This window comes from Centruroides vittatus, unplaced genomic scaffold (assembly GCF_030686945.1).
Source record: "Centruroides vittatus isolate TY-2023 unplaced genomic scaffold, ASM3068694v2 contig_754, whole genome shotgun sequence".
Taxonomy (NCBI): domain Eukaryota; kingdom Metazoa; phylum Arthropoda; class Arachnida; order Scorpiones; family Buthidae; genus Centruroides; species Centruroides vittatus.
The window spans coordinates 1,189,620-1,206,124 of NW_027122490.1; the positions used below are offsets into that span (position 1 = coordinate 1,189,620).

At 27.6% G+C, this 16,505-nt stretch overlaps 1 protein-coding gene across 1 annotated transcript in view; it reads right to left on the reverse strand.

The window, feature by feature from the left end:
* Positions 1 to 1,988: 1,988 nt before the first annotated feature.
* Positions 1,989 to 16,505, reverse strand: part of LOC136981412 (prestin-like) — a 66,836-nt gene continuing 52,319 nt past the window's right edge. The window contains exons 15-18 of the mRNA XM_067277730.1: positions 12,333 to 12,442; positions 10,905 to 11,013; positions 5,998 to 6,052; positions 1,989 to 2,349 (exon numbers count right to left, since the gene is read on the reverse strand). Coding sequence (XP_067133831.1) covers positions 2,225 to 2,349; positions 5,998 to 6,052; positions 10,905 to 11,013; positions 12,333 to 12,442 — 399 coding nt within the window. The 3' untranslated portion in view covers positions 1,989 to 2,224. The remainder of the gene's footprint in view (positions 2,350 to 5,997; positions 6,053 to 10,904; positions 11,014 to 12,332; positions 12,443 to 16,505) is intronic.

Here is a 16,505-nt window from a genome sequence, read left to right on the forward strand (position 1 = left end):
TAGAATAATTTTGAAAAAATTAAAAAAAAAATGCATTTTTGAAAAAATGAATGACAGTGCTATTAAAGAACAACTACAAAAATAATAATTTCTAGCATAAACTAGAGAAATACAAGAAGAAAAAGTCTGGCTCAAAATCATCAGTTCAGCAATGCTTAGTCAAGTAGTGTTAGCAGGAATGAATAACTCAAAAATATAAATAAAAAGCTGTAGACATATAATATAATAAACTTTTAATTTTTCATAAATAAAATTTATAAAATAAATTGACAAATAAAGAAATAAATCATTAATAGAACATGAATAAAAGGGAAATTGTAAAGGAAATAAAGTAACAATAAATAAAGTAACCATATAACAAAACATACTAACTTACAGTACAAATAAATTGAAATACTGGAAATTCTAAAAATACATATTCATTCAAATGTGATTATCTTACAGTACTTGAAATCATTCAGAGACATGAGAGACTAACTTCAAACAGAAATAGATGACAAGTAGAGAGTATTTTGCACAACCAAATCATGAATATGCACTGAAAATTTTATTAGTATGTAGCAAAAACCACAAGCAATATAAAATCAGAATTTACAATATAAAAGTCACTTGCAAACATTAAAAAAAAAAACTAAAGAACTAGCAAAGCTATAGATGTTGATAATACAATATATACTGAAAACAGAAAACTATCTTGGATTGTTAAGAATTATCCCTAACTCCAATCTATAAAAAGAATTATAAAAATCATTGTTTTTCTTTTATAAAATTTTGGCACACATGTTTAATCAGGAGGTTTATGCCATATGCTAAAAAAAAACTTTTTATTGTTTTTAATAGATTGAAATTATAGATATATCCTGACAAACCAAGACAGTTTCTTCTTTTCAGTATGTGTAGTAAATATATTTTCATCAACAAATAGAATGTATAAGAGATTCACAATAAAAATAGAAATAAATATTTTTTAACAATAAATAATGCTTTATCTTATATCATTAGAATATTGTATGAATAAACAGAGTTGATATGTTAATAAATTTAAATAATATGTCAATAATTCATTATATTAAGTAAAAATTCCAATGCTTAAAAGTAAAAATCTTTAAAAAAATGTGTTGCTACTTTAAAACTAATAATTGAGGATACAAACAAGTATTTTGCTTGAATTATTTAAATCCTAAATCGCAATAGCAACAACAACCTATTCTTAAAAAATTAAACTAATTAAAACAGCATTTAAATTACAAAATTTCAAAGAAAAATATTAAGACATTCAATATACTTTTTGAACACAATTTGTGAAATATAACATACATACTTTTATATTTGTAACTTCAACATTACAATTTCATTGTAGATCTTGATTCATCTAATTCAGGGATCACCAAACTTTTTTCACAGCAGGCCAGATATCTCAGAGAATGACGAGCGCAGGCCGCATAACTATTTTGTTAAATATAGTATACTGAATAGACAAAAAAATTAAGAAAACAACATATTTATTTACCAATACACAAACATGATCACTGCAGCAAGCTTATAATCGCTTTTCCTAGAAACTTCATTGCAGGTACACAAAAAGCGCTCTGATATCCAAAGATGCAAAAATCATCAAATTTTTATTTCACTGATTTTCCTAAAAATTATATTATTGTCACATGCAAAAATCAGATTAGACCAATTTTGGCATTTTTACTTACACTTATTTTAATTTTTTCTACATAATAAGTTCATCTACAATCTATGATATTTCCGTATAAATAATTATATTTTAGCTCATTTGTGGTACAGTGCGGCAGCAAGCTAGATGAACTGATCTCGCGGGCAATAGTTTAGTGATCCCTGATCTAATTAATCATCTAATTAAAATAAAAATTTCTCTAAAATAGTACAAAGCATTTTTCTTATATTTATATATAGCTGAATATTATTAAATATAAAAGATAAAAATTTTTACCTTTTATATTTATATTTAATTTCTGAATTTACTATAATATAAAAGAACAAATTTTTTTTTTCATTCCAAATTCAACTATTTTAAACTTTTATCCACTAAAATTCAGTTTAATTTATGATCACAATAAAATTTATCACAGATTCACATCAATTATTATAAAAATGATTATAAATCATTCTGTTAGTTAATACTAAATTATTTTCCTTCTAAAATAGGACATATTACATTTTATGAACACATTTTTAAGTACAGTGTGTGACAACATTAACTTTGAATTTTAATTTCATTAGTTTTATTAAAAAATAAAACTGCATCATGTACTGTTGGAAATATATATTCAGTTACTTTGGTAAAAAATTCTGTTTTCTTCAGCATATCTATTACTTTTACTGAAAAAAATGTAAAAATAATATAAGCATTTCTTTAATTCATATTTCTTTAGCTTCATAGAAATAATTAAAAAAAATTTATATAAATATTTTTAGTAAACATATAGTATTTTTAAAAATTTAAATAAAAGCATTATATAAAATAATTTTAGAACTAACAGATACAATAACTGAAATGTAACAGTAAATTCTAATACTATGTTTACTTGAATCTAAGACTTTAATTTCTACATGTTCATTTATGGATTTTTTTAAACATAGACAACTTGAGAGAACAAATATCAAACAAGAAAACTTTGTTCAGTATTTATTGTTAAGAAAAATACATTATATATCACTGTTTTCTAAAGTATAAAACTCACAATCTCTTCACTTGTCACATTAGATCCTTCTGAATCATGACTAACATTGTTTTAGATACAGTCCCTAGTATAAATCATTATATATGTGTAGTTTTAGTTTTAAATTTAGTCATTGTATTTGTATAATTTTAGTATACTAAAACCAAATACCTTCAATTCTAAAACTACACTAATAAACACTTCAATGTTCACATGCAATGTTTGTATTCAATGTCACTTAAGCAACAGAAATGCAATATTTCTTGAAGAGTACTGCACAACTTCTTTGGAATTTTCATCCAAGTACTTATGATGTTACTGTAATAGACAACTCAGATTGAGCTAAGCTAATCTCTTAAATATTTATTATTATAAATATTAATCTAATAAAATCATTAAAAATGATGCAATGGAATTAGTAACAGAGGAATAAGATGCATAACATTAGTGATCCCTAATTATAATGTATTACATTGAATCTAAGATTATACCCTATTTTCAGAGATACTAAAACATGAAAAAAGTACATCTTACATTCAAGTAAATACAGTATATAAACCAAATCTAATAGCAAAAAAGATCCAGCAAAAATTTTTCTTAATTTACAATTAAATTGTTTATGAATCATTTCTTCAGAATCTGTTCATATATAATGTTTCTAAAATAATATGAACTGTTATTTACTATTTTAAATTTAATAACTCACTCAAAAATAATTTAGGTCAGTTTTACTAAATAGATTTTCAGCACAAACATACTTATGTAATTTTTAAATATCAAACTTTGAAAGTTAATTATAAATACATTAAAACGTTAAACTACATTAAAAAACAGTTAAAAATCAAATTTTTACAGCATTGGTAATTATTGAAAACTTTTTGTAACTTAAAAAAACTAACAGTCAACTGCCTTTCATCATCATCATGACAGCTATCCTTCAATAGCTATTCATTTTAAAACAATAAGAAAATATGCTATGGTATATTTCATTCTAATTTTTAAAATATTAATGGCATTCTTGTTTTAAAATATGGTAATGAAAATGATTGTTATTTCTTTATGGTATGTAAATCTGTTAAAAACTGGTCTTTCAACAGAAACAAATAGTGGCAGTGAATGTAATATTCTAGTTTTCATAGCCTGCAATAAAAGGTGTGCAGAAGTTAGTCAAGTTCCCTGTTAATATGAAATAGCTGTACAAGAAGATTCAGTTTTATAGCAATTTTTTAATGAACTTTCAAGTTTAAAACTTCTTAAATAATTTTTCAAATACTGTATTGCCATTTTATTTTTTTGAGAATAAAGTATTCAAAAATTACTATTTATATTGAGTTTATAAATATCATCATAGGAAACTGTTTATAGAAAAAATCCAATCTAAAGACATTATAATCCAGGCAGACATGAAAAAAGACATGGTACTTATAATCAATATAAATATAGGTATCACTCGTACAACATGCCATTCCTACAACGTGGTTTGAGAATTGGGAAATCTCCTGTACAACACAGTTTTACTCTAACATGGTTTGATAATTGGAAACACCCCCATACAAAATGTCAATTTTTTATTCAAGCAAGTATGCATGTTGTCTCATATTTGCCCAGGGATTTTAGAATATTGAAATTTGCAATGTTGTTTTTGTGCCTTTTGCTCAGTTTTTTTTTAACAAGAATGGAATGTACAATTTTTTTTCTTCTTTGTCTTAGCTTCCTATTCTAGCTTTCCTGTAAACCAGGTGTTGCTTTCAAATAGTGCTTTAAATGAACCTAAAGGAGTATTGTGATGTTTCGTTAAAGATTAAATTTTTAAAGATCTCTTAGACAAATGCAAGCAAATGAAAATATAAGATTTTATGAAAAGACTACAGAAAAATCAAAATATTGCTGATACTTCAGATTGAGGCCAACAGGAAAGCTCGATGATGATATTTTTCCAAAAAGAAAATGTCCTTGTTTAATGGAGTTTAGCAGTAAAGAAAAAAAAAACTGATACAGTAGAGCATCGATTATCCGACCCCCGATTAACTGACTTATCAGTTAACCGACCGCGTTCTAGTCGGCAAATTCAAATGTCCACTAGTGATGTGGCGCTACAATATTTGGTTATGTCTTGGCTACTTTAATATTATTTTTGTTAAATTTTTGCATGTTTTAGCTGGCAGCACTGGCTCGACCATGAAAGGGAGGCTAGTATTTAAACCAGGCCTAATACACTATACTAATAATGTATTTTTTCATACTTTTCGGTTATCCGACCAACCCCAGTCCCCAATTGAGTCGGATAATTGATGCTCTACTGTATTAACATGCAATACTTTTTGATTGTGATTGTTAGTTAATTACTAATTGCATTAATAAACATATCTCACTTAATCACAAAAATGAATAGTATACTTTTGCTAACTTATAGAACCTAACCCTATGTTTTGTACCAGTCCTTTGTTTCTTATAGCATTGATTCATATATCATAATATAGCACTTTATTGAAACCTAACTACCATGTTATACAAGAAATGTCTGTAGTTATTTTCAAATAGTAGTTATATTTTAAATCTAAAAACAACAACAAAATCAATGAGAAAGTCATTTTATTATTGAAAAAGGTAACATAAATACATTTGCAAATTGTATTTAAAAAATTTTTTCAATATTCTGTGATTTGTCCGAACTGTGTTTGACGAACTGTTCAAAAATTATTAATTTATGTTTGACATATAAACACTTCATAAAGATTTAAAATGATGCATAAATGATATTGTTGAAAAAGAGTTGACTAGATGACATTAAAAACTTTTAAATATAGTTTCTCTTCATTTTCATTACCTTTCATAGTTTATTAAATTAAAATATCTAAGTTACTTTTGCAAAACAATAATTTTTATTTTGGAAATCAGTTAAGTTGAAAATATGAATAATGAGAAAATACGTAAATAACTGTTTATATATTCGAATCTGTTTTATATATTAAAAATAAACTCATTATTTTAAGGATATGAAGCAGATTATAAAATATGTTTCAAGTATATTATAATATTTATAGAATATAAAAATGAATGTAAAACTGCTTTTTAGGAGTAAATCAAGTAATTTATTTATTTTTTTTTTTTCAACTTTATATTAACAATGTTACAGTTTAATAAAACATTATATTGTAAGTCCCAAAAAATTTCAAATTTTTTGAGACTTACAATAAGTTGAATCAAATATTTAGTCATTATATTTTTAAATCTAATTGAACATTTAGTTAATTTACTTATTCATAAAAATATACAATTAATTTAATAATATCCAGCATAAACATACCTGAACAATTTGCAAACAATATCATAATGTCTTTCTCTTTAAATTCATTAATGAGCTAAAAAAGTAATAAATACAAAAATTTATAATTAATTTAAAGATTTAATTTCATTTTTAATCATTTTACAAATAAATTGTTCAATTTAAAATCTGCATTATAATCATCATCTTTTTTTATTTAACTCAAAATCTGATATTTTTAAAATTATGTAACAATCACTCAACCTAAATCATTATATAAAATAAATAAATTTTAAATAATTTATTCAGTATTTTAATAAAAAAATTAATCACTTTAATAATTTAGATATATTATATAGTAAACAAATTCCAACCACAATGAAAGTTTTCCAATTACATCTGAAAATAATACTAAAGCATTTAGTAACAAATAATATCAAAATATCTCAAACAATATAAAATAGGATTTTCTTAATGATTCTCTACAACAACATTGTAGAATTTTTTATTAATACTTCATTAATTATGAAATGGCCTTTATTATTTTCTTTTTTATAATGATATCAATCCAATTTATGGGTAGAATTCTGTGAAATACTTTTCATTGACAGCTACAATAGAAGAGTAATTATTGAAAGTAATTTTTAAATAAGGAAATTGTCAAGGAGATATCATGTAGTGACACGATAGTTCAAATTTTGAAATATTGACACATGCGTCGTGGAAAGTGACAGTTGTCGTTCCGGAAAAGTCGAGACTGGCTATCAGCCGAAGCGGACATGATGGAGAGCTCAATCCAGTGCAGCTCCTAATTGGCCAACCACCAGACTTATGAATAGTATTTAAGGAGACACTGTGGCATAAAATAGGACTGATCACTCTGCCTTGAAAGAGAGATTGCTCCAACTATATTAGAAACTGAAGCTATGAATATTGTAGAAGTACTTGCCACTAAATGCAGCTTGTGAAGTTGTAAGGTGTCTTTCTGACAAACCAGAGAGTGGAAGACCCAAAGTATTCAAGTTGCAATTATATATATGAAGTGTATATATAAACACTTTATACATATTCAATTAATATATAAAATTAGAATTATACAGTATACTGTATAATTCTAATTTTATATTATAAATTAATGATAATTTATAATAAAGATAATAACAAATTGATAAAAAACAATATGGATCAAAATATTTGTAATTACTCATTCAAATAATTACTACTAATACTTCCAGAACTGTTTATTGTTTATTTGTAAAACACTTTTGACCTTAATACAGTTTATAAAGTAATAGATATTTATGAAGTTATTATTTGAATGAATAGCCTATATCATGGTGTTATGGTTTACTGGATTTGAACATTTATAATTAATTTTGATTCAGTATTACATTAAATATAATTCAGTTATCTATTTTTTCAAAGTTAGTTAATACAGAAATATTTCTGAATAAAAATTTAATTTTCTAAAATAAAATTTCAAAACTGTTTAAGATTATAGAGATCTTGGATTATCTTATTTTTATTGATTAAATAATAAGTCATAACTGACAGATTCTTAACAAACATTTGTTTTATCATCAGAATATTTTTCAAATTAAAATGTATTATAATTGGCCAGATTACCACACATTATCTTTCCCTATGCTGACAGACTGTACTGTTGTCAAGTCTATCTGTAAAGGGCAAAACAATAGCTGACAATATAGCCTTAATATACCGATCTCTCATATTAACAAATTTCTCTTCTTTCATGTGCCATGTCTGGTCTCTGACATTGGCAATCATCTTGGATATAGGATTTATCAGATGTTGGTGCATACACTTGTAGAATACTTATATTGAATGGATGAGCATGCAGCTGAAGCAACATGATTCTGTCTGTGATTGGTATAAAGGCCTTTATGTATTTTATAAGGTTTGGATAAACAATGATGCCAACACTTGCAATGATATATAACTTTCTTCCTAAATACAGTAAGACCCCGCTTAACGCTGTTTCGGTATTACGCGGTAGTATTGGAATTACTCGAGATCGCACGCAGTGTTGGGATCAAGGCGTAATATCAAATTTTAAAGCTTATTATCTACCGCAGACATTTCGACAACTGATTGATAAAACAGATGGAGCAGATAAACGATCCCTTAGAGATTTTTTGGAAAAACTATAATATCATGGATGCTGTAGACCAGGGATGGGCAACCTTTTTCTATGTAAGGGCCGCATTTTAAGACTTTTGAACTGATGCGGGCCGCATACAAGAGAAAGAGAAAAAATGTTGGTAAATCAGAATTATTTATTCATATATAATTAGAAATTAGCATAGGTATACTTAATTTACCTTCTGGAACTGATGTAAATGTAATATATTGGAAATATTTGGTTAAATATTCGTCACTGCTAGTTTTAAACTAGTTCCGATGTGTCTGTTAGCCGGTTTCTTGTTTTAATTTTTACTAAATTCATTGCGGGAAAAACTATTCACATACATAAGTTGTAAAAATAACGTTTGAATTTTGTTGCATACTTCCTTCAGCTGGGAAATTGATATATTTATTCACATTTTATGCGTCGCGGGCTGCAAAATATATGAATGCAGGCTGCATGCGGCCCGAGGGCCGCAGGTTGCCCATCCCTGCTGTAGACAACATCAATCTTTCCTGGAATGAGCTGATCGAGAAATGTTTTGAAAGGAGTATGGAAGAAAGTATGGCCAGAGCTAAGCAAGGATGTTGACGCAAGAGAATCCATTGTTAATGTCGATGAAATTGTCAAGCTAGCTAATGAAACAGGGTTGGATAATATAAATGCACAGGATATTGAAGAATTATTGCAAGTTACAACTGGAGAAAGTTTTTCTAACGACAATCTTAAAGAATTAGTAGAACAACAGGTGCATGAAGATGACGAAATTAGCATTTCTGAAGATGAGGAACAAAAGGAACTTTCAACGGATTTTCTAAAAAAAGTTTAGCCACTATAACGGAAATAATGGACCAGTTTATACAAAATGATTTCAATTTTGATAGAAGTTCAAAGGCAAGATGAAGTGTCATGGATGCGATGTCTTGCTATCGACAACTGCTTGCTGAACGAAACAGGAAACGGCAAACGACGTTAGATGACTTCTTCACAAAGAAACAAAAGATGTCAAATGAGGAAGAACCTTCCTCATCACAAACATAACTTCTTTATTCAAACTTTTTTTTATTTTCATGGATGTTTTATGAATAAATATCAATATTAGCAATAAATAAGTCTATAATTAACGTAATAAAAAAGTATTTAACAATAAATGTTACAAAATAAAACAAAAAAAAAAAAATAATAAATTTTCCTATTCTCTGTTCTGTTTCACGTATCCCCCTTATTTACATGTTAAGATGACCCCGTTTAACACTGTTTCATTTAGTGCCCTGTCATCTAGGAACGCATCCCCTGCGTTAAGCGGGGTCTTACTGTAGTACAGTGTTTCTTGCCATGATGGCAAGTACCAGTACCTGGCCATCTAAGCTCACTAATTCCCAAAATGTGAATTTTGACTCTTCTTATCTCTTTAATTGCATTGTCCAGTTTTCCAGATGCATACAAACTTCTCACATTCTACGTAGTGATGCAAATTTTAGATTTCAGTTTTAAACTGGTAATTCTTAGTACCTCTTACCACATAAGGTAGCCTGGGACTAGAGGCTGTTAATGTTTGTTTATGCCATAGTGATTCCTGGAAATTGAATACCAGAATGGTTGCCTTCTCTGGTTTGTAAATGTATTCTTATAAATAAATTAATCAATCAATTACTCTGCTGAATTTTCTTCACCAGAATTAATCAAGAAGTTCACTTAATCAAAATTTTTTCAAAAAATAACTAAAGTGATTCATATAACTTCGAAAATTTCTTAACTCAAGGTGGCTACTGGTCATTAACAAATTAGTCAATCAAATGTATATTTACTACAATATGTATACAATACAAAATTTTTGTTAAAGTATATTTTTAATAATAATAATCAAATTGCATATAATATATATATAGTTTAATTATAATATAGTTTTATATAATACTAGGTATTCCACTCTTGATCATCTTTGGTAATCCAACCCCAACATTTTGCACCACTTAGAAATGTTCTCTTATCTGTAAAGCACTTAATAATAATTTTTTAAACACACTTTATGAGGCATCAAAGGTTTAATTTTGACATCTTATAGGATCTAAAATATATGACTTTTTTGAAATTTTAAATTTTTCTGTTAATGTATTTGACATCCCTTTCAAATGTACTATTTTATTTTTCTGTAAGATATTCTGCGATTGCTCAAACATTTCACATCAGTGAGTAACTGAATGAGTCAGTCAGGTCAGTAAGATCAATGTAGCTTTATTATATAAATATAAAAATTCAAATAAACCATTAAGGTCTTCAAATCTACTTTAGTTATAAACTATTCTGAACATTAAAATTTTTCTGAATTTTCTGTAATAATTCTTACAAAAGGTTTCAACTTCAATATTTTTATTTTGTTTTACTAAGTGATCCTCATTAATTTCATTCACTGTAATAACAATTTTATAAACAATCTTCAAGTGTCTAGAAAACTGCCAAAGTTTAACATTTCACCAAAATTATATTAGATTAGTTAGTGACTATTAAATTATTTAATTAAAAGAATTTGGTGTTATAGTTAGCTAGCTATATTATTATTTTTCAAAAAATTTAATAATTGGATAACAAAGTTTACTTAAATAAGATATGTTATTTATTTCTATATATATTTTTAAAGGAATCAATGTTTTAATATATCAGAATATACATTTATTTATTTATAAATAAACAGTATAATTTTTATTCATAAGTATAATACATTCAATACATTCTTAAAACACATTTATTAAAATGTAATTAATAAATTATGTTAATTTCAAAAAGATAGATAAATCTGATTTACCTCTGTGAGCATTTCAATACTGGATGAGTCCATGTATGTAATTGAACAGCAATCAATAATTATACATTCGACTTTCCTTTGTAAAAGTGATGAATCTGTTTCATCATCTCTATAATTTTGAATTAATATAGAAATACATATGTTAAAATGTAACAAATAATAAATTAAAACATATAATGTATATGTTAGGCTCAAAGACCAAAAATGTTCATTGAGTGGAAAAAATCAACCACAATGTATTCTGACTTCTCAAATCCAGCCACAAGGAAAATTTCATGTCACAGCAGTTTCAAAAATGCTCAAATGTGTTTATGCATGCTCAATAAGACCACAGAGTAAACTTTGTGTTGCAATTTTTTTAATAATCAACCAAAACATGATCTTGCAATATGAAAATACCACAATTTGTTATGGATGCTTATTAATACAGCCATGACACAATTAGATAAAAATATATGTGCAAAAATAAGTAACAGATTTTTGCACAGATATTTTTTATCATATAATAAAAAAATTTAGTTTTAGTAAAAACTTCACTAACTCTGGCTTCTATATTGTCATCTGGAAACAAGCAAGATATTACAAGCTGCCTGTGCAAAAGATACTGCATTTGGAAAGACATTTGACAAAAAGTCTCTCCAAATGCAAATGTCTCTCCAAAAACAAAATGCAATCCCAAATGCCACAATAGTAGTTCTTACAAAAATGAATAATTTTTGTATAATTTTTCCACCAATGGACCAATTCTGAACAATGTTTATTATTAGAAAAATACTCATCAGTGTAAGTTCCTCTCATAAAACATTACATGATTAAAAAAGCCATAGTATAATTACTTTCTTTTATAATTCAGAGTTGAGAAGCTTTTGCTATTTGCTAGCAGTTATTTTATTTATGAATCTTTTATACCTACGTATGATAGTTTAAAATCCTAGTTACCTAAAAAAAACATATTATAGCTTTATTTTCTCTGTAATCCTTACAAGTAAGTTTAAGAATTTAATCACATAAAAGTATTTTAGATTTAAATCAAATAAGAAATTTATTTGTAAGTCACATCCCTGTTTAAAAAACAAATAGAAACCAACAGGAGATTCAGGGCAATGTTTTATGTTTTTATTACAATATTTCAAAAAATATATCACTATAAAAAGGAATAATCAAAATTAATAATAATTTCTTTTATTTTTATTTTATTTTAGAAGCAAAAAATTTAAAATAAATTAAAAAGAAGCTTATTACCCAAAATCTACAAACTATCTACATTTATACATTTTTATATGATTGTTGGATTCCATAAAATAAAATAAATTGGAAATATGATATATTATTTTATTTAAAAAAATATCATTATCAATTATTATTAAAACTATATCAAACACACTTAAAAATAACAAAATTCTATTTACTTTATATATTTCAAATTACCTTTTATTTATTAAAACATTTTTCATAAGAGAAGACTTGAAATTTTCTTTATTTATGAAATTTAATGATGTTCCATAATGAAATATCTTTAAACCAGGCAATTCATTAACCTGTAAAATAAATAAATAATGTAAATTAAAACGTCTGGTATAAATTTACTTTTTCTGAGAACAGTTTTAAAAAACTTAATTTTATAATGAGTACTATAATGATTATGACATACTACATACAAAAATTATCAAATAAATGAAAGATATTCTCTAAATATAAATAATACTAAACATGAAAACAACCACATCAATCTAAGGTGTTATACAAATATGATATCACCAATTTTAACTTCATTTTGACTATCTACCTTTTCCTGTTATATTTTGTCACCAATTTTTAGACATTCCTCATGCTATGATACACTTGATCTGTCACCGCAATATTAAAATCAAGCATTTCTGTAAAACAGATCTACAGTACATTTTATTCATTACCCCAATTTATTCACATTTCCTGCCAAGGTAAGGCTAATTTTAAAAATCAGCAAATAGAAAAAGAAAAAAAATCATCTGATTTACCACAAAAGTGTCTGATGACATTTTACTAAGTAACTCCTAGACTAAAGTTAATATGTTATAAAACAGATCATTCAGCATTACCTTTATCTGTAACCTGTAACTATAAAGGTAAAATTGTTATCTTTTCATATTAAAAGTTCTACTAGAGCATTGCCAACAAAGCAGTAGCGGGCGGTGACATTTGATGATGGAGAAGTTGTGCCAGCTCTGGATAAAATCATTGAAAGCGTTATACGATATTTTTGTGTGTAACATCTACAAGCTAAACTGCTTAAGGTTGGTGCTCTGTAAAGCGCATGCACAAATGTGTATAATCTGGCTGCTTTACATGATTCAAATATTTTCACCATGGAAGCTATCCTGTATTCAACAATACAGCCTTTCCATTGGGAAGATTCATGTACAAATTTATATTCAAATATGCAATAGCAATCTTATCATTTTTTCACATGTAATATACAAATTTGTAATAAGATACATAATGCAGTTACAATAAAATATTAATTTTAATTAATTCAAAGTATGTTAAAATATGAAAATAATTGCACAATATGTAATTATGTTTTAGAAAATACAAGGAAAGTGGTACTTCCACAGCTTCCATGGATGCACCCCTTATCACAACCTGTCAGAAAATTTTTACATATCCCACTCTCCAGTGCACGTCATATCTGAATGACCCCTAACAATAAATTACATCAATTAAGTATGTAGAGTTGTTCAAAAGTAATACACAAGAGAATGCTTACATGCATAGCATACATACATACATGTATAGCATGTATGTATGTATGTACCATATAGGGCACTATCAGGGAAACATGTAATTTATGGTGCAAATCATCATAACATGCAATCATCAAGATATACTGTACAATTAATTAACATTAATTATTTAATAACTACATAAGTTAGAAAACTACAATATTTAACCATTTTATTATAGTATGACACAAATTAATATTACAAGGGTTGTCCCAAAAGTAATGCACAGCATGCTCTAGCGGGCATTGTAGGCAACATAAACAGCTGATCGAAGCATCAGTGTGTAGATTGAAGTTCTTAAGAATACATTAGTATCATATGGTAATGGGATTTGTTTAAAGGAAAAATGCCAAAAATTTGAAAAGACAACAAGAACAATCCATCGGATTGAAATTCAGCTCTAGAGCAACAAGTGCATATTCACATCAAAACAGTGCATGGTAAAAAAAGGGCCTGAAATTCATGCCACATTAAAAGAAGTGTGTGGAAGGTTTACTGTGAATCGTAGCACAGTACAGAGGTGGCACATGAAGTTTTGAGATGGTCAAACAAGCATCGAAGATGATTCGCACGGCGGCCATTTACAGTAACAGCTGACAACACAAATGCTTCAATCATTGCAACATTGCTCGACGAAGACCGGAGAATCATGGTAAGAGAAACTGAGGCAGAGACAGGAATTTCGATAATGAGCGTGCATCGTATTTTAACACAGGTGTTAGGCAAACAAAAGGTGGCAGCGTGGTGGGTACCACCCTTCTTGTCAGCCAAACAAAAAGCAACACGTTCAGAAATTGTGCACAAATTGCTTGCACATTATGAAAATGAAGATCTGAAATGAAGTCTCAGAGTGATGTTTGAAAAAGTCCAGGTTCACTGAGAGCACAAAAACTTTGTCGCCAACAGTCAAAAATGAAAGAAATGATGATCTTTGCCTAAGATAAATGGGGCATAATTGCCACAGATCGAGTTCTGACAGGTACTAGTGTCACTGGAGCATACTACAAAAACTTCAGAATGTCTTGTGCCCAAAAATCCATAAACTGTATCCAGGAATGTTGCAAAGTGGTGTGTTGATTTTGCATGATAATGCATGCCCACACATCAGTGCACCGATCATCGAACTTCTCAAAAAATACAGCTGGGAACAGCTCCACCACCCAGCTTATAGTCCTGATCTGAGCCCACCTGACTTTGATCTCTTCCCCAAGCTGAAGGACTTTGGGGGTGCATTTTCCGATGCTGGAAGAGCTCCAAAGGGAAGTTGACCCAACAGATTCAAATGCTCAATAAGAAGAGGATGCTGAATGGAATTCAAGCACTTCTGCTCTGCTGGCAAACATGCATTGATAAGGGAGGGGATTATTTTGAAGGCCTGTAATCACTTGTATCAGCTTCAATAAACATTTTTCGAGTTAGAGCCAACTATGCATTATTTATGAAACAACCCTCATAGTTTATATGCCATACCATAATAAAATGGTAACTACATTATGCTTTATCATGGGGTTTATTTTGTTGTTACATATGGGGTGGTAATCTCTAGTCCAATTAAACTTTAATCACTTTATTCAAAAATAAAATAAAATAAAAAATAATTAAAGCTGCTGACAGTATTCTGTATGAAAATAATAATCAGAAAATGAATTTCACATACTGACTATAATTATTGATAATATTAATGATTAGTTGTAAACTTTATATTTATTACAAATTAAAAATTAAAAAAATAAACTTTACTGTTTTTTTTATAACAAAAGCAGAAAAATAGAAAAATTATCAAATTCATTACATTGAAAATATTACAGAAAAATAAACTTTTGTTATTTCCTCTATTTTCAGTAATTTACTTATTTTATAATTCCATCATGATATTGTGTAATGGAGAAATAATGCATACTGTTAAGTCACGCGAGTGTATAGCCAACGAAAGGACAAATTTACAATAAGACAAAACTTTAAGTTTAATTAAAAAAAACAACAATCAACAAAACACTCTTTCACCTCGCGTGATGATACGCAGGATTCTTTCACAACTCCGACTCGGAACCTCACACGTGTAGGCGAAGGAGTAGACAAAAATAACAAAAGGAAACACGTGGTTCACACACAATAAGCGCGACAAATTTATAGCGAGTTACAAATAGGATATTCACCGGAATATTACAAACTAGGATTAAAACTAACTTACATGCTATAGAAAGAGGGAAGAAGAGTTAGATAGATATATAGAATTATATATAAGAAGGGATAGGGGGTACCCAGAATAACAATGTCCTCGAGATCTCTATTTCGCTGAACGAGCCGATCCTCTTCTTTCTCCACCTCTGCTCCGTCCTAGCTCCACACCAAGAATGACCGTTACTCCCGTTCTTTTGCCTCCGGGTCTTTTTCTTCTTTTGTCCTCCCCCTTACTTCCGGGGAAAGGACTGCCCCACCCGCAAGGAAAGTGAAAATAGAAAGATCGAGAAAACAAGGGAGACAGAACAAAGAATTGAAGGATTAATATAAGGCTTATAACTATCGCGTATATACAAAATTATGACGTACCGTCACAATACAACAATTTAAATAATTCATTAAGATGAGAGATAATATTCCATACAAATAAGATATAATAATCAATGCATTAGTAACAAATAATATATATAAATTCAATAATTCATGCTTTATTAAAATATAACATTATAATTTGTTACTTATTATTTTTTATATTTATATCCATTTTATATAATTGAATGATATCAATTTGTAATTAAGATTATAATAAAAAAATAAGCAAATATTAAAGTATAATAATACATTTACACAATTGAAAATCTATTTCAAGAATATCAGA